General features: G+C 31.1%; 1 protein-coding gene across 4 annotated transcripts in view; it reads left to right on the top strand.

Annotated features, from left to right (window-relative positions):
• The window catches only part of LOC145277923 (sodium channel protein 1 brain-like), a 1,166,286-nt gene that overhangs the window by 936,470 nt on the left and 204,608 nt on the right, over positions 1–25,208 (top strand). For all 4 annotated transcript variants that reach the window (XM_080129995.1, XM_080129992.1, XM_080129994.1 and 1 more), the window contains one exon: positions 9,400–9,570. In XM_080129995.1, the coding sequence (XP_079986121.1) occupies positions 9,400–9,570 (171 nt within the window). The remainder of the gene's footprint in view (positions 1–9,399; positions 9,571–25,208) is intronic.

Genomic DNA, 25,208 nt, shown 5'->3' with positions numbered 1-25,208 from the left:
TTCATAGTGAATGTTTTCAATCACCGTTTTGACTCTGCTTTTACATATGATTTTAATGAATTCTAAGTGCTTAATGTGCTTTATTTTAGTGAATTGGTTTAGTGTATATCATTTTGTTGTTGAGCGATCAATCTCTTATGGATAAATCTATTTCTCTATTGAAGGTATAATATTCAATAAGCTTTATCTCATTTGAAGACACTTTGTGAAGAATAAGTTCAAATAAAGACTAAATACAGAGTGGTTTTGTTTTACGGCATATCAACCATTTTCAAATTATTTAATGTCGAATCCAATAATTTTGGAAACATAAGTGTTATGCTTCAAGTTATTTATATCTTCATATATTTATTCATAGTGTTTAGTTTGGTTGTTTTGTTTTACGGCATATCAACCCTTTACGGATTCAATCATTTTGACAAAAAATTTTATTTTTCAAGTTTTTCATATCTTCAAATATTTATTCATGGTGTTTAGTTTGATTGTTTTGTGGAGAAAAATTGTTGTTTTGTTTTGGCTTTGGTTGAGTTTTGCAAAGGAAAAGAAAAAGCAATAACATCAATGTTTGGTGCATTTAAGTCAAGAAGTCGATATCTTCAGACAGCCTGTAACACCAGTAAATACAGGGTGACCACCCCTGCCTCCACACCTCAACGTTTCTCGGTAATATAAATAAAATGCATAATCCTTTCTGTAATCTGTAAGTTAGTATAAATACATGCTATAATCTGTAAGTTGGTATAAATACATGCTATAATCTGTAGGTTGGTATAAATACATGCTATAATCTGTAAGTTGGTATAAATACATGCTATAATCTGTAAGTTGGTATAAATACATGCTATAATCTGTAAGTTGGTATAAATACATGCTATAATCTGTAAGTTGGTATAAATACATGCCATAATCTGTAAGTTGGTATAAATACATGCCATAATCTGTAAGTTGGTATAAATACATGCTATAATCTGTAAGTTGGTATAAATACATGCTATAATCTGTAAGTTGGTATAAATACATGCTATAATCTGTAAGTTGGTATAAATACATGCTATAATCTGTAAGTTGGTATAAATACATGCTATAATCTGTAAGTTGGTATAAATACATGCTATAATCTGTAAGTTGGTATAAATACATGCTATAATCTGTAAGTTGGTATAAATACATGCTATAATCTGTAAGTTGATATAAATACATGCTATAATCTGTAAGTTGGTATAAATACATATTATTTCAAACTTATGCATGACTGATGAAATGCTATTTCTACTTTTTTTTTTAATGAAAATCCCTCCATGGAAATCGCATCAAGCCAATTGTAAAGAGCTAACAAGAACAAAAGCTGATTATCAAAAGTACAGGAGATGCATAGTGGCCTTAATCTTCAGAAAAAACAAAAGCTATTGGTAGAAAAAGACAATCAGCATAAAGAGAGTCTTACAAGCCTGCAGTTCTTGAAAAGAAGCTACTGGAATAGGAAGTTGAGGTATCAAAACAGCGAATGATGGCGATCACTAGACTAATGGGTCAAATAATTGAGGAAAAATGGAAGTAGGAAATAAATCAGAAAAACTCTGGAGAACACATAAAATAATAGTATTTATATATATAAAAAAAAAGACTGAGACTAGCAACATCACGTCTGTGAGATAGAGAGAGTGCATCCAATCAAATTAGAGATACGTTTCTGCACTTTATCAAGAACTCTCAAATGATTCGCCAGACCAAATATGACAACAATACTCCATACATGATCTGATAATAGATTTGTAGAGATAGGGAATAGTTTTAGGTTTGGGAAAGTGTTTAGAGCGATATGCAGAATCAATACTACGAGACGCAAAAGGAGCAATTTATTTAATGTATGAACTCCAAAGAAAGATTTGATGTCATATAAAGATCAAGAAATTTCAGAATCTATCTTTCCTCAGGAGCAGAACCACCCATGGGAATTTCAGAAAGAAAAGGGGCACGCCTGCGATAGAAAGACACGGACACAGCATAACAGATCAAAGAAAATACTATTTTCAACTTAAGCATTATGTGTATTATTTGAATTATTTGGACTACTGTTCTCATCTTGACTGTTATTTGCACAACGTTTTGGGCCAACATAACCTCCAACCTACCGCAAGTCGCCATGGCATAGTGGATAATGTACTTGGTAAAATTTAGTTGTAAGTTACACTCTTCTGGAGGTTGATGGTTCAATCCTTAAAAATACAATTGTAAATAACTTAGGACTTATGTCTGATGGAACAAGAACATACTTGGATTAAATAAAAGGTTCCGTTTGTGTTTTGTAAATACAACAAATGAAGTGTATGATTATATGTCAAACCGACTGCCAAGTGTACATGACTTGTGCATAACTGGCTGCTAGTACCGAGAGACATATTCTTCCGGTCTTTATAATAAGTGGAAGCGTTCATTATTATCTATAGGGTGGGTACACTACAACAGTTCGAAATTCCATACAGATTCCTGAGTTCGGCAGAAACTTTCCCGAGGTTGACAAGATACACCTGAAGAAGGTCGAAGGTTACATCGACTGAAATGTTACAGAAAATGACACTCAAGATGAGAACAGTAATCCGAATAAACTAAATAATACGAATTATCAATCTTCACCTTAAAAATCAGAAACATTAGGCCTGGTAGATGGACTAACAGACAGAGCCCCTTATAGTGGTGCATGGGGGCATCTAAAGAAATCCCAGAAAACTGTTTATTTTTAAATATCTCTTTAAATAAAGTTGCAGAAGTATCAACACGTTTGTTTCCTGCAAGAGAAAGGTCAAATACGAAAAGAGGTCTATAATGTTTTGTAAATGGACTTGTAATATTTCTGACAGTAGGAAACTCAGAGTGACCTTTAGGAAAATTCTTTTAATTTGTAATGCTTACAGATAGTGAAATTGAAAACAAGACAGAATCGTCTATATCAGTGGTTCTCAACTCTCTTAACATGGCGGCACACTGTTGAGTTTATTTAAATTTTCGCGGCACACATATCAGAAAAAAATTGTATTTTCTACTCATAAAGCCTTTTTGCAATAAAATAAAAAACAAAGATTATGTAAGGAGAACTTTTATTCACATAAATCAATATATCCTGTATTCAATATCTGGTATAGAATAATAATTGTAAATATCAGTGAGATAGTTGTGCCTGGTGTTTTTTTAACTATTGCTGCAATACGTGGGCGAATGCGAAAGAGAGACATTCTTAAATCTTCTTCAATACTTCCAAGTCTTTCATGTTTTTTTTTTTAAATATTGTTTAGGTAAGACATTCCCAGTTAACATAGGTACGAAGTTGAGAATTGCAGTAAGATTCTGATGGCTTTTTTTTATTTAAAGTTGGAACTTAGTGGTGTTATCGTGATTACGAAATTAAATCTTTTTATTAAACAAAATGAAATTAAATATTTTCATTAAACAAAATAAAATTAAATGGTTTTATTAAACAAAATGAAATTTAATGGTTTTATTAAACAAAATAAAATTAAATGGTTCTATTAAACAAAATAAAATTAAATGGTTCTATTAAACAAAATGAAATTAAGTGTTTTCATTAAACAAAATGAAATTAAATGTTTTTATGGAACAAAGCACAATTAAATGTCTTCATTAAACAAAATGAAATTAAATGGTTTTATTAAACACAATTAAATTAAATCTTTTTATTAAACAAAATGAATTTTAATAGTTTTATTAAAGAAAATGAAATTCAATGGTCACATTAAACAAAATGAAATTTAATGTTTTCATTAGACAAAATGAAATTAAATCTTTTCATTAAACAAAATTAAATTAAAAGATTTCATTAAACAAAATGAAATTAAATGGTTTTATTAAAAAAAATGAAATTTAATGTTTTCATTAAAAAGAATGAAATATAATGGTTTTATTAAACAAAATGAAATTAAATGGTTTCATTAAACAAAATGAAATTAAATTGTTTCATTAAACAAAATGAAATTAAACGGTTTTATTAAAAAAATGAAATTAAATGTTTTCAATAAAAACAAAATGGAAGTTAATGGTTTCATTAAGTAAAGCGAATTTACATGTTTTAATGAAACAAAATGAAATTTAATGGTTTCATTAAACAAAATGAAATTAAATGGATTTATTAAACAAAATGAAATTGAATGGTGTCATTAAATAAAATGAAATTGAATGGTTTCATTAAACAAAATGAAATTGATTGCTTTCATCATACAAAATGAAATTTAATGGTTTCATCCAACAAAATTAAATTAAATGGATTAAATCGTTTTATTAAACAAAATAAATTTTAATGTGTTCATTAAACAAAATAAAATTTAATAGTTTTATTAAACAAAATGAAATTAAATGGATTAAATGGTTTTATTAAACAAACTAAAATTAAATGGATTAAATGGTTTTATTAAACAAAATAAAATTAAATGTTTTCAGTAAATCAAATACAATTAAATGTTTTCATTAAACAAAATGAAATTAAATGGTTTCATTAAACAAAATGAAATTAAATGTTTTTATTAAACGAAATCAAATTTAATGGTTTCATTAATCAAAATAAATTAAATGCTTTCATTAAAAAGAATGAAATATAAAGGTTTTATTAAACAAAATGAAATTAAATCTTTTCATTATACAAAATGTAATTAAATGATTTTATTAAACAAAATAAAATTAAATGTTTTCATTAAACAAAATGAAATTAAATGGTTTTATTAAAAAAATGAAATTTCATGTTTTCATTAAAAAGAATGAAATATAATGGTTTTATTAAACGAAATGAAATTAAATGTTTTCATTATACAAAATGAAATTAAGTGGTTTTATTAAAACAATGAGATTAAATGGTTTTATTAAACAAAATTAAATAAAATGTTTTCATTAAACAAAATGAAATTAAATGGTTTCATTAAAAGAAAATTAAATTTAATGGTTTTAAACGGATTGAATGGTTTTATGAAACAAAATAACATCAAATGTTTTCAGTAAACCAAATGAAATTAAATGTTTTCATTAAACAAAATAAAATGTTTTTATTAAACAAAATGAAATTGAATGGTCTCATTAATCAAAATAAATTAAAGGTTTTCATTAAAAAGAACGAAATATAATTGTTTTATTAACCAAAATTAAATTAAATCTTTTCATTAAACAAAATATAATTAAATGATTTTATTAAACACAATGACATTTTATGGTTTTATTAAACCAAGTGAAATTTAATGGTTTAATTAAACAAAACGAAATTTAATGGTTTTATTAAACAAAATCAAATTAAATGTGTTCATTGAGCAAAAGTAAATTAAATCGTTTTATTAAACAAAATGAAATTAAATGGATTATATTATTTTATTAAACAAAATGAAATTAAATGTTTTCATTAAATCAAATGAAATTAAGTGTTTTCATTAAACAAAATGAAATTAAATGTTTTCATAAAACAAAATGAAATATAATGGTTTCATTAAACAGAATGAAATTAAATGTTTTTATTAAACAAAATGAAATTTAATGGTTTCATTAATCAAAATAAATTAAATGTTTTCATTAAAAAGAATGAAATATAATAGTTTTATTAAACAAAATGAACTTAAATGTGTTCATTAAACAAAATAAATTAAACTGTTTTATTTAAAAAAATATAATTAAATCTTTTCATTAAAAAAAATGTAATTAAATATTTTCATTAAACAAATTGCAATTAAATGATTTCATTAAACAAAATGAAATAAAATGGTTTTATTAGACAAAGTTGAAGTGAATGGTTTTATTTAAAAAAAAGAAATTGAATAGTTTTATTAAACAAAATTAAAGTGAATGGTTTTATTAAACAAAATGAAATTAAATGTTTTATTAAACAAAATAAAATTAAATGTATTCATTAAAGAAAATCAAACAAAATGAAATTTAATTGTTTCATTAATCAAAGTTAAATTAGATGGTTTTATTAAACATGAAATTTAATGGTTTCATTAAACAAAGTGAAATTTAATTGTTTCCTTAAACAAAATGAAATTTAATTGTTTTATTAAACAAAATTAAATTAAATGGTTTTATCAAAAAATGAAATAGAATGGCTTCATTAAACAAAATGAAATTTAATGGTTTTATTAAACCAAGTGAAATTTTTTGTTTAATTAAACAAAACGAAATTTAATGGTTTTACTAAACACAATAAAATTAAATGGTTTCATTAAACAAAATTAAATTTAATAGTGTCATTAAACAAAATGAAATTAAATGGATTTATTAAACAAAACGAATTTAAATGTTTTCATAATGGTTTAATTAAACAAACCGAAATGTAATGGTTTTATTAAACAAAATGAAATTAAATGGTTTTCTTAAACAAAATGAAATTGAATGTTTCATTAAACAAAATGAAATTAAATGTTTTCATTAAACCAAAAGAAATTTATTGGTTTCATTAAACAAAAGTAAATTAAATGTTCTCATTATACAAAATGACAATTAATGGTTTCATTAAACAAAATAAAATTAAATATTTTTATTTAACAAAATGAAATTTAATGGTATCATTAATCAAAAGAAATTAAATGTTTTCATTAAAAAGAATGAAATATAATGGTTTTTTTAAACAAAATGAAATTTAAGCTGTTCATTAAACAAAATGAAAGTAAATGGTTTCATTAAACAAAATAAAATGAAATATTTTCATTAATCACAATGAAATTTAATGTTTTTAATAAACAAAATAAATTAAATATTTTCATTAAACAAAATAAAATTAAATGTTTTCATTAAACAAAATGAAATTAAATATTTTCATTAAAGAAATTGCAATTAAATGGTTTCATTAAACAAAATGAAATTTAAATGGTTTTATTAGACAATGTTGAATTTAATGGTTTTATTAAACAAAATGAAATTGAATGGTTTTATCAAACAAAATTAAAGTGAATGGTTTTATTAAACAAAGTGAAATTAAATGGTTTTATTAAACAAAGTGAAATGTAATGGTTTCATTAAACAAAACGAAATTTAATGGTTTTATTAAACAGAATGAAATTTAATGGTTTCATTAAACAAAATGAAATTAAATCGTTTCCATAAATAAAATGGTTTTATTAAACAAAATGAAATTAAATGGTTTTATTAAACAAAATAAAATTAAATGGTTTTATTAAACAAAATGAAATTTAATGGTTTTATTAAACAAAATAACATTAAATGGTTTTATTAAACAAAATGAAATTAAATGGTTTTATTAAACAAAATGAAATTTAATGGTTTTATTAAACAAAATAACATTAAATGGTTTCAATATTTCGGAGATTACAACGTTTTGACTTTACATTTTAATCTTAACTCCACCGGCTTCCATGGTGTCTTCTCCCCGACCTTTTGCCTAACTTCTTCGACTAACCTCTTCGACTGACTTGCCTTCTCTTCTAACTGACACTTTCGTATATATATTAAACTATTTCTTTGTGATTACATCATTTGCATGTCACAAGAAGTATCCTATCAGCGGACATCTGTATCACGTATCCAGGTATTGTCATTATTGTTATTGTTAACGCACATTCCTTTTCCTGAAAACATTTGTTTTTATTTATCTAAAATTCTTTCTTGCTATTGTTTATAGAATCTAGTCAAGTTAAATTCCTAAAACGTCATTTAACCATATTTGTCTTGAATTGCATTTTTCTCTTAAAAACAAATCTAATTCAATCTATACAACAACAACAACAACAACAACAACAACAACAACAATAATAATAATAATAATAATAATAATAATAATAATAATAATAATAATAATAATAATATAAGGACCAACAACATCAGAGCAAAGATCGACAAAGCACAAGAAAACAGAAAATGCAGACTCTGTAGACAAAGAGACGAAACGATAAATCATATAGTAAGAGAATGTACTAGCAAATTAGCTCAAAAGGAATACAAGAACATACACGACTAAGTGGAAAGAGCAGTACACTGGGAATTATGCAAACAACTGCATCTTGAACATGCAGACAAATGGTAAAAACATAAGCCAGCAACAGTAACTGAAAACGAGAATCACAAAATTCAATGGAACATGGACATGCAAACGGATAAACCTATCCAAGCAAGAAGACTGGATGCCATAATAATTAACAAGAAAAAAATGTCCTGCCAAATCGTAGACTTTGCTGTTCCAGCTGACCACAGGACAAATATCAAAGAAAAGGAGAAACGGAACAAGTACACAGAGCTAGCCAGAGAACTGAAAATGATATGGATGATAAAAAAAATCAAGATAGTACCTATAGTAGGAGCACTAGAAACAATTCCGAAAAACTTTGAAAAAAGCATGGGAGAAATTGGAATCAGAGGAATGACTGGAAAGATAAAATGAATAACAATAATGAAAACAGCTGAAATATTAAGGAAAACCTTTTAATGCGGGGACTAATACACATGAGCCACACGCACAGACCAGACGAACTGCTGCAGACAAAACATGAAGAAACGTTACATGGAACCAAGAACATAGAAGATACATATCTATAAGTTCTCTATCCCTCCTCATCCTCTCCCATTACCCAATCACCGCCCCGCCCCACAAAAGAATGATGCCAAATAGCTGAGAAGGGTCAAGGATGATGGAAAGACCGAGGAGAGAGAACTGACCAGACCTCTGCTGGACAAGTGCGAAGAGAACTGTGAAAGCTCCTTGTGAGTTGCTAATAATAATAATAATAATAATAATAATAATAATAAAAATGCTAATATGCAACACACACACACACATGTATATATATATATATATATATATATATATATATATATATATATATATATATATATTAAGTTTGTTTTTGAAATGTCGTTACTTTCAATGTATATCGTTTTCGTTTAACGTGTCTAGATTATTATTTTAAAACCATTCACCGTTACTTTTAGTTAAGCTCAATGTGTCTATTTAATAGGGACAGATCATATATAGTGCAAAGTTTTGTTGAAAATCCAAAGACTCACGTTTTCTTTTTTATAACCTTCGTTTATTTCCTGGATTTTTCCATTACAGCTGTTTCATTAATGAGTTGGCAATTTTACCATTTATGTTTCCATAAAAATATCCTGCATGTGAATATGTATATATATATATATATATATATATATATATATATATATATATATATATATATATATATATATATATATAATTCAGAATTAAAATAAATGCATAAAGTTATAAATGTTAAAATAAAAAACGAAATTAAAGAATATAACAAAATCCAAAAATTGCCTCATATTTTAACGATAAAGTTATTGCTCCCGGGTATACGTGTGTTTCCTTGCTAGCTTTTTCATAGCACTCCTTTCGTTCTAATACTGCACTATTTAATTATTTTTCTTTTCTATTTTTGATTGCAGGTATTTACCACCATCTTTGTAATTGAAGCAATACTAAAACTTGTTGCATTCAATAAGCAATACTTCAAAAGTGGCTGGAATATATTCGACCTTGTCGTAGTTGTTGCCAGCTTAATAGACTTAGGAGTGGAAGGGCTCAAAGGTGTATCTGTATTCCGGTCTTTTCGACTAGTAAGTATAAATAGGTATTCTTCTTGTTTGTGTGCTTCATCTTTTTTTTCCTGCAACTTTAACGCATGAATATAAATTTTAAAAAAATAAAAACACTTATAGGCACTGTCAAAAAAAAAAATTGAATTCAATACACTATTCAAAACACTGCAATGTGTCAGCGCTGTTTTTGTTGTTGTTTTTTTTGGGGGGGGAGGTTCAATTTATGTTTTAGCAGACTTTATATATCTCCATTTCTTTCTATCTTCTCTCAAGAAATGACTTTTTATTCCAATATGAAAAAAACTTTCCAACAGTTTTTTGAGAAATACACATTTGTTTCTGAGGAGGTGTTTAGTAGTCTTCCGCTATAAAACGAAACACATATAAGACGTACTTCATAAAAAATAAAAACTTATGAATGCGAATGAAATACATCTTCTGATTTTGGAATGATTACAGAGTAATCAGTTACATTTGGTCGCTACAAACAGCCATCTGTTTCAGTCAATGAGACTTCGTCAGGTGACCCTGAACCATTCAACGCCATAGAAAAAAGAGCTCAGTCTTTTCTTTTTTTTCTATTGAATGGTTCAGGGTCGCCTGACGAAGTCTCATTGACTGAAACAGATGGCTGATTGTAGTGACCAAATGTAACTGTTTACCCTCGAATAAATAATAAAAAATATTTTGCTCTTGTTATCGAGCATTATCTAACAACTTCGTTGTGTTCATTAATCCCTACTTTTGAACATCTCAAACCTGAATCTATATAATGTAATTACAGAGTAATATAGTGAATAAATGACAAAAGTCTATATTCAGAAGTTCATGATGTTAACCATCTTAAAATGTATTCCTTTAATTCAGTTGACATTTACAATTCTTGACAGTATCTGTTTCGTAGCACAAAATCAATCACTTAATTATTATATCAATCAATCTGATGAGTTAAGGGCAAAATAGATTCACTAATTGATATAATAATTAAGTGATTGATTTTTTGCTACGAAACAGATACTGTCAAGAATTGTAAATGTCAACTGAATTAAAGGAATAAATTATAAGATGGTTAACATCATGAACTTTGGAACATAGTCTTTTGTCATTCATTCACTATATATATATATATATATATATATATATATATATATATTTATATATATATATATATATATATATATATATATACAATCAAGAGAAAAAAAAATGGGCCAAGAGTGAAAGAAGGAAGAACGATTTTTCAATGTTTTTCCATGAAATTTTGTTAATTTTAACTGAAAATTTATATTTTGCATATCATTATTATTATAGCATATAATGAGAAGTGAAAAAATTAATCCTAAAAATGGTAAGACCGCATCTTGGCGAGGATATAAAAAAACGAATTGCAGGATTAAGGCAGTCGAAAATGATTTACACGCAGATTTTTTTATATTTTAAGAAAAGAAAATGTGAAAACATCTCTTTCTGCAGTGAAATGAATTGGTCAAATGTTCGAAGTTGAACACTCAGCAAAAATGAAATCTGGATCTGGTCGCCCTAGAGCATCCACTTTGAAGAACGACCACAGGCTTAAATAACCTTTTTGAAGAATCGAAAGAAAACTTATGTTGACCATAGCAAAGAATTCAAAACAAGGTGCTGGACATTCTCTTTTTAGATATGCAATATCTAGACGCATGAAAGAAATGTGATTTTCTTCTAAAAAGTGTGCAAAGAAGAACATCAATGATAGAAAGAGATTTTTCTTGTGTTATGGCAAGAAAGATACAGACTGGTTCAGGAATGTTTTCTGGTCAGATAAATCAAGATTTTGTCTTGTTAGTGATGCTCCCGATTCTCCCGAATGGTTCATTCGAAGAACTGGAGAAAGATTTTCGCCAAGTTGCATAAAAACGACAATTAAACACGGGAATGGAGGGATGATGGTATGGGGAACTTTTACTGCAGCAGGAGTTAAGGAACTTATTAGATGTGAGAAGTCAATCAATGCAAAGAAATACATTCGAATATTAGAAACAGGACAGTTACCAAGTATCCAGAAGATGGGAATATCACAGAACATTATTTTTCAACATGATAATGCCCCTGCACACACTGCTAAAGTCACAGAAAGATGGTTTTCTGATAATTCAATTGATGTGATGTTTTAGCCAGGTCAAAAGCCCTGATTTAAACCCAATCGAGAATATTTGGTCCATACTATCTCGTGCATTGGATGGAAGAACTTTTTCGAACAATGACAAACTGTGTGAAACTGTGCAAAGCGAATGGAATAGCATCTCCTCTTTACAGTGTTCCACTTTGGTTGAGAACATGTCTAAAAGGATTGATTTTTTAAAGAAATAAAAAGAGAATGCGATTCCATCCTAAGCATTTATTAAAGTAAATGTCTTGTTCTGTGTTATTAGTCTTGTTTAAGTTTCCTTTTCAATTGTTCAATATAGCTTTTAGTGCAATAGAATGTATAAAATTTGTTTGGTCCATTTTTTTTTTTTTTGCTCACGAGTGTATATATATATATCTTGTCTGCCAATTCTGAAGAAACTATCGGATCTGTAATTTGATTCTGGTAGTGGAAACCTATGTAACTAAGCAGACCAAAAAACGCTAATAAAAACATATTTTGCTCTATAGTAGTATTGAGCATTTTTTTCAGGTTTTTTACCATTTACTCAGTATATATATATATATATATATATATATATATATATATATATATATATATATATGGGGGTACAGAAGATCAGAAAAAACATCGATGCCATCGGTTTCAAATCCAATACAAAGTGAGCCAGTCTTTGGTTTCCTCTGTTGGAGTCTCTTTAACCTCTATTTATATCTGTCTCTACAGGAATTGTGTCTTGATTGCGGGTATTTATTTCTATCATCAAGAGACTCCATTACCGGAGAGACAGATATAAACGGAGGTTGAAGAGGGTCTGACATAGCGATCAGAGACTGGCCCTTTTTCCGTTAAATTTAAAACCAACAGTATCGATGTTTTCTGATCTGAAACAATTTTTTAAAATAAATTCTGTGACACAAATATAAATAAATATTACGCTCTTATATTTCTTTATAATCGAATACTTTACACAGGTATATATTTTTATGTATACGAGGTGTCTTCAATAAGTTTCCAGACTTTTTCATAAAGGTACTTTTATAGATAGTACATACATGAAACTTTAGTCTCTTTTGAAGTAACCTCCTCTGGCTGCAATGTACTTGTATCGTTCCAACAATTTCTGAAAGATCTCATGTGTGAGTGTGTCAATGACCCTCGTCACAGCATCTTTCATCTCTTCAGTTATGTCATAACGACAGCTTCTAAGGTTTTCCTTGAGCGTGAGGAATAACTGAAAGTTACAGGGAGCAATGACTGGATTACAGGGAGAGTGAGGAACTGTTTTGATGCAGTGTCTGGGCTATAGGGAGAGGGAAGAACTGTCTTGCTGTCATGACAACGTCATTCTTTCTGATCTTCTCTGAGCACCCTTGAGACAAACTTTGAGCAAATTTTCCACATTTCTAATTCCTCGCAAATAATTGTGTTTACAGTCCCCCACACTGACATCAAAATGTGCACTTATTGCCTCTATAGACACATGAAATTCTTTATTTAGTTAATTACTCTGGTTTTCTGATTCCCTTGCTCCTCCAACACATCTCATCATCCCTCACAGATTCCCTCCCTTCCTTGAATCTCTTATGCCACTCAAAAACTGATGCTCGATTCATGCAGGATGGTCCAAAAGCAGTGTGAAGCATTCCATATGTTTCTGTGGCATTTTTTCCAAGTTTAAAACAGATTTTAAATTGTATATCGTTCTTCTTAAATGTCCCCACGTCTAGATTGCATTTCTGAAATTCACCTTCTGTGGCTAAGCATTTGAATCTGAAATCATAAAAATTGGTCAGTGATCTCATATGATGCAGACTTAATACTTGGCCTTTTGGTCAGGATCAAAGTGTAGCATCTGTTCCGGCAGATGCTGCACTTGGGATGGTTTGTACCAGTCAATGGAGGGGGAACCCTCTATACTGGGACAATTATTATTTTTGGTAACCAGAGTGACCCCTTTTAGGGGAGCTGGTTTTTACCTCACATTAAAAACGGCCTTGTGCCTAATTTGCTCAGTGGGGGAGCAAATAAATACCATCTGTTCCGGCAGATGCTGCACTTAAGATAATTTGTACCAGTCAATGGAGGGGAAACCCTCTATACTGGGACAATTATTATTTTTGGTAACCAGAGTGACCCCTTTTAGGGGAGCTGGTTTTACCTCACATTAAAAACGGCCTTGTGCCTAATTTGCTCAGTGGGGGAGCAAATAAATACTATCTGTTCCGGCAGATACTGCACTTAAGATAATTTGTACCAGTCAATGGAGGGGGAACCCTCTATACTGGGACAATTATTATTTTTGGTAACCAGAGTGACCCCTTTTAGGGGAGCTGGTTTTTACCTCACATTAAAAACGGCCTTGTGCCTAATTTGCTCAGTGGGGGAGCAAATAAATACCATCTCATATGATGCAGACCAATAACATACTGCATTTTCAGAGTCTACAACAAATTTAAATGCTTGTACAAAAAAAAAAAATCTGGAACTTATCTTGTATATATATATATATATATATATATATATATATATATATATATATATATATATATACAGTGGACTCCCGATATACGAGCTACCCGATTTATGAGAAATTCGAGATACGAGATGGCTTCAGAGCAAAAATCCTCCCCTACATACGAGCGAAAATCCAAGTTACGAGTTACCAGATGCAACCGCTAGGTGGTCGAGTGTGTATTGTTTCACTACGTCTTCTTAATGGTGCCATTTTAATTCGAGATACGAGCTTCATCCGGGAATTAATTAATCTCGTATGTCGGAGGTCCACTAATATATATATATATATATATATATATATATATATATATATATATATATATAATGTATATATATATATATATATATATATATATATATATATATATATATATATATATATATATATGAAAATTCGTAAAGAAAGCAGATAATACGATGTAGAATCCTTTTTCAAATAAATAATTTTTTAATCTAAATTTTCGACTTCATGAGCATTCCTCAAGGTGATACAGTCATTTGTTTTTCATTGTCAAGATTTTACAGCATAGCTGAAGATCGCTGATTTTTTTTTCCCAATTTTGTTGGGGAAACCGTTTTATAATGTCTAATAATCGCAATGAAATGCGCTCGTGTACATGTGCAAATATTAAGACCAATCTTATTACAGTAGAAGCATTAGTGTAATGAGAAATTTAAAAAGCCGTAAAGAATGAACTCGATTTGAGTTGTTTCGGTTCTTTCTGTATTTTAAATATTGCATGGCTAGGCATTTTTCCTCTTTGAGAACTTTCTAGTATTTTTCTAATGAGTTCACGGAGGATATATGCAGTACTGACATACAAATATTAACTGAACTCTGGACTATCCTCAGTGACGGCCAACAACTTTAAAGTCCTGATTTTTATTCATATTTCAGCCCGGTGTTGTCCGGGTGTTTGCATGTGTATGTTGAGCCAAAAAAAAAAACCGTCAAGTTTTTTAACTTTGACCCCTATTATGACCCCTTAACATTTATTGTTTTGGGCTCAAATCAAGTTATTAAGTTAGATCCATTTCCAAGGAACCTATATCTAAAATTTCAAGTGTTTAGACCCCAAATAGTCGGAGGAGTTTGGTAGAGTTCTCAAAGGTTAAATCGTTGAACTTTAAACCCTTAACAGCCAAATTTCTGGCCGAAAACGGATTACAAAGATTTTCCCAAATCTGAGTGTCCTGTATATCAAATTTCGAGTCTGCAGACTAAAAATTGACAGAGTTATTGCGTAGGGAAATGTACACAGACACACAGACACTTTCACTTTTATAGATGCAACAAAAAATATATACGTATACATAAATATATATGGAAAAAAATTTTTTGTTTACTGTAAAGATTTTATGCAAATATTATGCAAGTATAAATCATGTAGAATATCTGCATGAATATAATTACACGTAATAGTTAACTAAAAATGATTATCCCATAAGAAAACCGAAAAAAACTAATAGGGAATTAATTAAAATGAATGTTTAAAAGATATGCAAATTAGATAGATATTTTGCTAGTGACTACAATTCCACAACAAATATATAAGAAAATTGTATTTTCTTTTTAAATAAATAGAAAAGAGGGTTTTTAATATGAATATCAATACACGCAAAAGAAACACAAATTTATAGGAGTATAGAGCTATATACCTATAAAAGTGAACGTGTCTGTCAGTGTACATTTCCCTACGCAATAACTCTGTCAATTTTTAGTCTACAGACTCGAAATTTGATATATAGGGTACTAAGATTTGGGAAAATCTATGTGATCCGTTTACTCTGTCAATTTTCAGTCTACAGACTCGATATTTGACATAAGGGGTATTGCGATTTGGGAAAATCTTCTTAATCAGATTGCGGCCAGAAATTTGGCTGTAAAGGAGTCAAAGTTCAACGATTTGACGTTTGAAAACTCTACCAAACTCCTCCGCTAATTTTGGGTCTGAATATTTGAAATTTTAAATGTAGGTTACGTCGACATGGATTAAAATTTGATTTGAGCCCCCAAAATTGATGTTACGGGGTCAAAATTGAGGACAAAGTTTTTAAAAATTTGACTGCTGCGGTCTCTACCAAATTTCTCAGCCAATTTCTTGTTTAAACATTCGAAAATTTACATAAAGGGTATTCAGAGATAGGGCAAGCTTTTTAATAGGTTTGGGTCGAAAATTTTAGCTGCCAAGGGGTCAAAGTCGAAAGGATTTGACCTTTGCGGTATCTCGCAAACTACTTAGCCAATTTTGGGTCTAAACATTTGAAATTTATACATAACGGGTATTCAGATATGTGGCAAGCATTTTAATCAGTTTTGGGGCAAAAATTTGGCTGCCGAAAGGTCAAGTTGAAAGAGTTGACCTTTGCAGATTCTTCCAAATTTCTCCGCCAATTTTGGCCCTAAACACTTGAAATTTTAGATCTAGGTAACTTAGACATGGGTAAAAATTTTTACTTTGATTTGAGACCAAAATAATAAATGTTAAGGGGTCAAAATTGGGGTCCAAGTTATAAAAAATTTACTTCTGCGGTCTCTACGAAATTACTAAGACAATTTTTGGACTAAACATTTGAAATCTTACATAAAGTGTATTCACACGTTGGGCAAGTTATGGACAGTACATAGGGCCCGAGCAAAGCTGGGCTGAACTGCTAGTATATATATATATATATATATATATATATATATATATATATATATATATATATATATATATATATCATCATCATTATGCCAGATCAAACATACCCATTCCTGTGTCTCAATACATCTTCTATCATTATATGTGATCAGTTTCCTATAATAGTCAACCATATAGGAGCCTATTCGTGACCAGATACACACACAGACGTTCAGCTTTATATTATAGATATATATATATATATATATATATTGGGGTATAAATTTATTGCTTACTGACTATTTACACCGCCACACATGGACCTTAAGCTGAATATCCTTTTTTATCTATATATACTTATATTATTTTTAGAACATTACTTCTTTCAGACTTGGAAGCTTGGAAGTCCTCCATGAACTCTTTAAAGTCCCCTGATGTAAACTAAGTGCCGTTATCTGACACTAAACAGTCGACCATTCCGAACCGTGCGAATAACTCATGAAGAGTTTTTATAGTGAAGTCAGTAGTTGGGCTTTTGTACTTAAAGACTTCAGGCCATTTAGAGAAGCTGTCCACTACTATGAGAGCTGTCCACTATGAGGTAGTACTGTCCATTAAGTGGCCCCCCACATAGTCCACGTGTATCCGTACCTATTTAGTAGCTAGTGCACATCATCTGCATGCTTTCAACTTTTCTTCAATATCCTTGTTCATGTTTTTCCAGTACATGTATGAACGCATTAAACTTTTTATTCTGTTGATGCCAGGATGTCCTGTGTGAAAATCCTTTAAGATTTTCTTTTGGAGGATCGCTGAAGCAACTACTCTCTATATATATAATAATACCTGGTCGCATGTTGAGAAAACCTTTGCTACTTGTTCATCAGTCTGCAGTTTTTTTGGGGGGGTTCCTCTTATAAAATCGTTACTTTACGCTTTTCCTTATATCATCCAGAGTAACGGGAAGTTCTTTCACACTGTTGCATAGAATCGAACTATAATCTTTCTCTGATCGCAGTGATGCGATCACCGAGTCTTCAAGTGGTTCACCATTCCTTGGTATTAACCAGGATAGCCCGTCTGCATGTCCCAATTTCGTCGTAAGTCATAATTTAATAGGACTGTTCCTCATCTTTGGATCCTGTTTGCCGTATGTTAGACAACCCTTTCTTTGAGACAAAGATAAAGATCAGCGGCTTGTGGTCCGTTTGAAGTTTGAAATGTCGTCCATGGTGAAATCTGTGAAATCTTGTTACCGCGAAGATGATGCTTCAGGATTCTTTCTCTGTCTGAGAATAATTCCTTTCTGCAGGTAGTAGGGTTCTTGGTGCGTGTGCTATCAGTTTCGTAGAACCGTCGGGTATTTCATGCAGGATACACGTGTCACTTGTGACAGTAATGTCTGAATCTGTGTTGTAATGCGTCAGGAATAGCTCCGATGTGAGCACCTCTTTTAGCATTTCAAATGCCATTTTGCATTCTATGGTCCAGTTCCAAACCTTGTCTTTCCTCAGTAGTTCATTTAAAGGCGCGCACAATGTGTGCATATTGAAAATGAAGTCTTGGCAGTAATTAGCTAAGCCTAAAAACTTTGCAGTGTTGTTATGTCGTGTGGCTCAGGCATATTTTTTATTGCTATGGACCTTTCTGGATCAGGCCGTCTGTCATTCTTATCTATTATCTGATCGAGCTATTTTATTTAGTCGAAAAAAAATTCACATTTGGTGTCTTTAAGTGTGAAGCCGTACTCGTTTATCTTTTCGAATATCTGAAAAACGTGATTTCTATGTTGCTCTATAGATTCGCATTTCATTAGAATATCGTCCAGGTATCTGATGAAAAAGTCAAGACCGCTCAACATCGTGTTGATTATGTGTTGAAAGATAGCTAATGTGACTTGGATCACAAAAGCTAATCTATTGAACTTAAATAGTCTCTTGTGAGTGGTAATGCACAAAAGTTTTGAGATTTCTTCTTCAACGAGAATCTGTAAGTACACTTTGCTCAGATCTATTATTGAGAATATTTTCCCTCCATTTAGTTTCGTAAAAACTTCTTTGGGGCTGAGTAGTGGGTAATGATGATTCTTAAGTGCAGCATTCAACCCGGTCGAGAAGTCTGTGCATACTCTGATATCATTTGAATTTTTCTTTGCATACACGGTGGGGGCAGCCCATTTGACTGGGGTCAAAATTCCTGCTTTGACGAGCCCGTCTAGTTCTACGTCAATCTTTTGTACAGAGGCAAACGGTACACTGCATTTCCTTTTGGAGACTGGGATGGCATTGTCTTGTAACTTGAACTTCGCCTCCATTTTTGTACAGCAGCCTAGTTTGTCCAAAAAAAACATTGGGGCACGACTCCTTCACGTCTTTCTTTAGTTTTTCAACTTCGGCTGTAAGGTTGCCCACCTTTTGATAAAAATCGCTCATGGGCGAGTCCTAAAGTTCAATTTTTTTATCTAGTTTGTCCCATAAAGTTTATTAGTATTTTTTAATACAAACACCTTGAGATTCAGTGTTTTTCCCTTCAACGTTACGTCAGTGGTAACCTAACTTCCAAATCTTATTCTTTCTCCAGTTATTGAACGAGCCTCTTTCTTGGTTCTCATCATTTTCGGTTTTCCAATTTTGCACAAATTATGGTGGTTTATGATGCACAAATCCATACTGTCAAATTGAAGTTTAACATTCTTGTCCCCCATTTTTACTGTCACCTACTTCCGTACATTTTTGTCCTCCACTTGAGTCCTCGTTGTTTTTACGTAGCTCCTACAGAGTCCTTTTGCTCTGTAATGTGAGGCTTTGTGTCCATTGCGTCTGCATCAATCATATTTCCTGGATTGGTATGCCAGTGGAATTCTCCACATCCTTTGCATAGGTAATAGGGTAACTCAGGTTTGTTTTGGGATTTTTCTCAAGGGTCATATTTGGCTGTCGCTTGACTGTTTGGAGAGTAAGATTTTTGTTATTCTGTACCTTTCTAATGTGTGCTACACCTGCCCCTTCTATATTTTTGGAGTCTTGCTTCTCCAAGACGATTCTTTGGCATTTCTCAGCTAATTGTTGAAGGGCTATGTTTGGTTCCTTTTCCAATCTGTTTAGTGTCCGGCGTCAGCACCCTTGGTCGACACTAAGCCTTGAATAAAAATCAGGACCTTAAAATTGTTGGCCGTCAATGAGGATAGTCCAAAGTCGTCACAGTGCCTATTTACGACTGAAACAAATGTGATGTAATCTTGGTCTTCTTTGCGGGTCAGGTTGATGCATCTCCATCTTTTATGGAAGAAGCTGATTTTTTGGACAGTATAATTCCATGAAAGATTTCACTGTCTTGTCGAAGGACAATTCGCTCGTCTGTTTAGGGAGGATATAGTCTACAAACTTATGTTCCACAGCTCCCAATCTTAGCAATAAAAGACAAATCTTCATCTGCTCACTCCATGACTTGCAATCTATCCTGAATACGTCACTAACTCTGCAAAAATAGGCTTCAAAAGTTCACTCCTCTTCAGGACGATAGTGAAATGTTTCTAATGCTAACCAGAGCGCGGTTTGTGAAAAAAAACATTCTGGTCTGACTCGTTGCTGTCTTTTTTCGCTATTACTTTAATTAGTCATTTTTTTTTTTTTTTTTTTTTTTGCCTGTGATTGCATTTCCGGTATTTGTCTCTGAATTGTCTTCTTTCCTCTTCTCTTTCTATTCTTCCGCTTGTCTTCCTTTTCTTCTTTCTTCTCTTTTTTTTTTCTTCTTTTTCTCTTCTTTCTTCTCTTTCTCTTCTTTTTTCCTTTCATTTATCTTTCTTCTTCTTTTCTTTCTCTTTCTCTTCTTTTTTTCTCTGTTTTTGTAATTCCAAAGTCTGAATCTGCTATCATTTCCACTAGTTAAATTGAAAGTTCTTACATTTTGAAAAAAAAAAAAAAAAAAAAAAAACAAATAGACTCACCAGGTAAACCTGTGTCTAAGAAATAATAAACAGAAAACCCGTGACTTTATGGGGAAGATATTCACGAAGAAAAATAAAATCACGTACATGTGGTTTTAACAGAAAAAAAAAATGTTCAATTTTCCACAAAGAACAAAAGACATTTGAGAATTTATTTTAACTCTATTGAGAAGGAAAAAACACGAAGCATTTTGTCGTCCACAAGAATAGAGTATTAAAAAACGGCAGAAATGTTTGGCTTACATAGGGCTAGACGAATCCATATTATCATGAATATACAGGTGTTAACTACCCCAGAATACATATTTACTCATTATAACTATGTATCACTAACAATTTCGATTCCTCATCGAATCATCTTCAGGTAAGAAAAATAAATTAACAAAAAAGCTGAAAACGTGCATGTGAAGTCAGACGTCAAAAACCAGTACAATCCCAGAAGAACCGTTAACAATTAAAATTTCAGGACGCAAGAATTAACGTGATTTTATAACAGCAATGTCGTACCCACGTTGCTATATGGAAATAAAACTTGGCATCTCAAAATCAACCAAGAGAGGAAATTAGATGCATTTGATTTCAAATGCCTTCAGAAAAATTCTAGGGATCAAATGGAGCTGCACTAATTAACAGTTCGTATCGCCAATAATCTGCAAACGATGACATACTCTGACTCGAACGTATCCTAAGGTTGGGCATAGAGAAAATTATCAACAGTGATCCAATGTACTCCTGATGGAAAAAAATAAAGAATAAGAGGAAGACCAAAAATGAACTAGAAACAAACAATTGAGATTTGATTGCAACGGATAGAAACTGAAGAGACGCGTTGGATCTTGGTTCAGATTGAAAATAATTTGCCTGCCTCATGCGTCACAGAACGCGGGAGTTCATATATCTAAGTAAGTAAGCATTAACATAACAGGATGAAAGCGGTGTAATCACATATATTACACATCCACATTTAACATTTACTATTTGCTCGCATGGACCTTAAGCTGAATATCCTTTTTTTTATATCTATATTATTTTTAGAACCTTACATCTTTCAGATTTAGAAGCTATGGGATAACCAGCAAAATTATAGCCAGTCTATATATGTCATTTTTCTAATTGTTTTTCCTCTGAGGATAAGAACTATTCTTTGAAACTCCATGGAATAAAGAAGTAATCTGTATCCCTTGTTCAAAAGATAAATATGCTGAAATACATGAAAAATAAATATGCTCACATACACGCATATATATATATATAGGGTGTTCCAAAAATTTTGACGTCATTCTAATTGCCAATATCTTGGAAACTACTAAAAAGATTTGGAACACCCTGTGTGTATATATATATATATATATATATATATATATATATATATATATATATATATATATATATAGAAGCTCAACAATAATTATTGGAGCTTATACCCACTAAATTACCCACTCCATAGAAAATAGACACCCCACAAACCATTAAAATAAATTACCACACAGCAACAATACCCACCCTATTTAACCATAATACATATACCCCTTAATCTCAATACTATGTTAAAGACCATATATATTCTTATATATCATACTATATATAATAAGCTTCTCCTTATTTATTTAGAATTCAATAAAGCTTCCCCCAACATTCTATAATTCCTCTTAATCTTTTTCATCCCTAATGAACCTTACGCTAGACACCGCATCTCCCCTATGCTACCTAGCACCTTCTCTACTCTTCTGATGAGAAGCAATAGGCTTCGAAATGCCCTGGCATAAAGAGTCCCTTCTATCCCCCAAATTTTGCCTGTATTCCATTATTCAATAAATGATCGATTCTATATCTACCTATATATAGTTTTGTGTCTTCATTTCATACTCTTGTTGTCCTATTATATATATAAAGAAATATAAATTATAAGTTTACCAAGGTAATCAAAATGGTAAACTTAAAATATATTATAAATATTAAAGAGTTAATATTTACAAGTAAAGTAATCTCAACCAGATGTAAAAGCTCAATAAAACTGAAAAGGAAACAGAGCTTATAATATGAACAAATGATTAATAAAACATGTTAAAAAAACATCTTATCATACTATTATAATTATATATATATATAAATATATATATATATATATATATATATATATATATATATATATATATATATATATAGAGAGAGAGAGAGAGAGAGAGAGAGAGAGAGAGAGAGAGAGAAAAATTACTAAATATATATATGATGGATACTCCTGTCGATTTCGACTAAGTTTTCAGAAATCTACACAGATGATTTGTTTATGGTGGCGAAGGCTTTGTATAGAACCTTACCCAATTGCTAATCTCAGTCGGTGCAATGGTTGCCCAATGACAGAGCAGATGGTAGACCTCAAGTTTTTACATCAGAGTGTTTCTTCTCCGACAAAGGCATCACATTATCACAGATGTTATATCTTGGCTAACAACTGCTTGGGGACAATGCAAGTGATCACCTGACTGTCATACTCTCAAAGCTCATACTGTTTGCTGCAATCAAAGGTGTGCGCAGCCCTTTCTTTTTCAACATCCGCGCAGCGCTACAAAGAGGGTTTAGGCTAGTTTTAGTTGGGAAGAGTTTGTCATTAAGAGGCAGGGCACCACAGATCAATCGCCAGTTCAGAGAAAACTTAGAGTTACTGAAATGACTCTGGCCTAGTGCTCAACACCATTTCGAGCAGATCTCCTCCTCCAACCATCTCAGCTGCTCTCTAAGTGAATCCAAAATGGCATGTAACACTTGCTCTCAATATAGTATCTTTTTAGACTATGGAAGGTCACTGAACCCCAGTAGTAATCTAAATCCAGGTTTTCCTTGGTTTTCTATGCAGCCTTGTGCCTGAGGTATCCATGTATGTTACTGAATTGACGCAGGATGTGGTATGCTGTACATGGCTAAACCTCTTGAGATGCCGAGCTCATAAGGCATCCAAATTCCCACTACTATATCGAGCTTCTCATAGAACATGACTGAAATTTGAGAGAGCGATAGAAATATTGGTACTTGTACAGTTTAATTAAAACATTAAAAAATGAAAATATCGAAAAAAGGTTATATTGTACGTATCCGTTTTGAATTGAAGATCTCCGAAAAAAATTCACTTAATTTGATCGAATAGTTTTTGTTTTGTTTTTTTTTTACAGCGAAAAAACGTTTTTATGACAGCATGTTGAAGGCAGATATCTTGGATTTTTTTAAATTTTTGTTTGGATTTTAGAAACGCCACGGGGAGATAACTCAGTTTAAAGCGCCGACACTCCTTCCCTATCTTTAATACTAGCTTTTCTTCCTAAAAATCGAACCTTTTGCTCGGTATCATAACAACTTGTTTTATCGCTGTAAAACAAAAACTACTTGATAAAATTAAGTGAATTTTTTTTTTCGGGGAACTTCATTCCATAACGGATGCGTACGATTTAAACTTTTTTTGATATTTTCATTTTTTCATGTCTTGATTAAACTGTACAAGTACCGAAATATTATATGGGAAAGGCAGGAAAAATAATAAATTTGAAAGTATACATTCATAAAAATTTTTTTATATATATTTAAAAAAAAAAAATGGAAGAAAATGTAAAATGTTTGTTTAAATTTTACAAGTCTCCACAAAGTAAAGACGATCCATACACTGAAACATCGGAGAAGTTTGGAAGGATAATTTAAGGGCAGTGTATTCTGCAAAATCATAATCCAAACTTCTTCGATCAATTACAAAAATTACATTTGATTAAAAGTTATTAATAAGAGTTAATTTTTGTTTGTTTTCATTGTAATAAGTTCAGTGAAATACAGGGTGACCCCAAAAAACGGGCCCCAACTCTAATTAGGCCCCGTTTCTTAGTGTTTTGTCCCAATGAAATGAAACTTTGGTCATAACTAGTTTATTATATTCAAAACACTATCAAAACACTAGGGTCTTTGGCCTTTTTTCTCTATGGACTGCAAGATGCTCAGAAAAACAATTGAATGTCCTCTATTTTTTTGGGGGGGGGGTCACCCCGTATTAAAATGAATAAATTTATATATTGGTTTTTGATTTGCAGACGACATTGTAAAGAGTTAATGCTTTATGTGTATGTGTGTGAGTTAGTGTCAGAGTGTATATGCATATGACTGTATGTCCATGTGTGAATTGAGAAATGTATTATAGCTTCCCCAGCGATCGACAAAGAGGCGTGGGAAGTTGGCATAAAGTAGATATAAGCTCTGTCGTGGTTTTTGCTTCAAACTGTTTAGTTTTTGATGAGCAGACGATAATGAGAAAAGCTAATGAGCTGTGTGTACGTATGTGCGTTAGTGTCTGAGTGCGTATGCCTATGACTGTGTGCATGTGAGAGTTGAGATAACAAGCCCAAGCCTGACAGAGAGGCGAGGGAAGAGGGCAGTTGAGGCAAAACAGATGTTAGCTCTGTCATGG

This window comes from Euprymna scolopes, chromosome 6, assembly GCF_053919585.1.
Source record: "Euprymna scolopes isolate OS-2025 chromosome 6, ASM5391958v1, whole genome shotgun sequence".
Classification (NCBI taxonomy): Eukaryota; Metazoa; Mollusca; class Cephalopoda; order Sepiida; family Sepiolidae; genus Euprymna; species Euprymna scolopes.
This window is presented reverse-complemented; position numbering and strand designations above follow the sequence as displayed.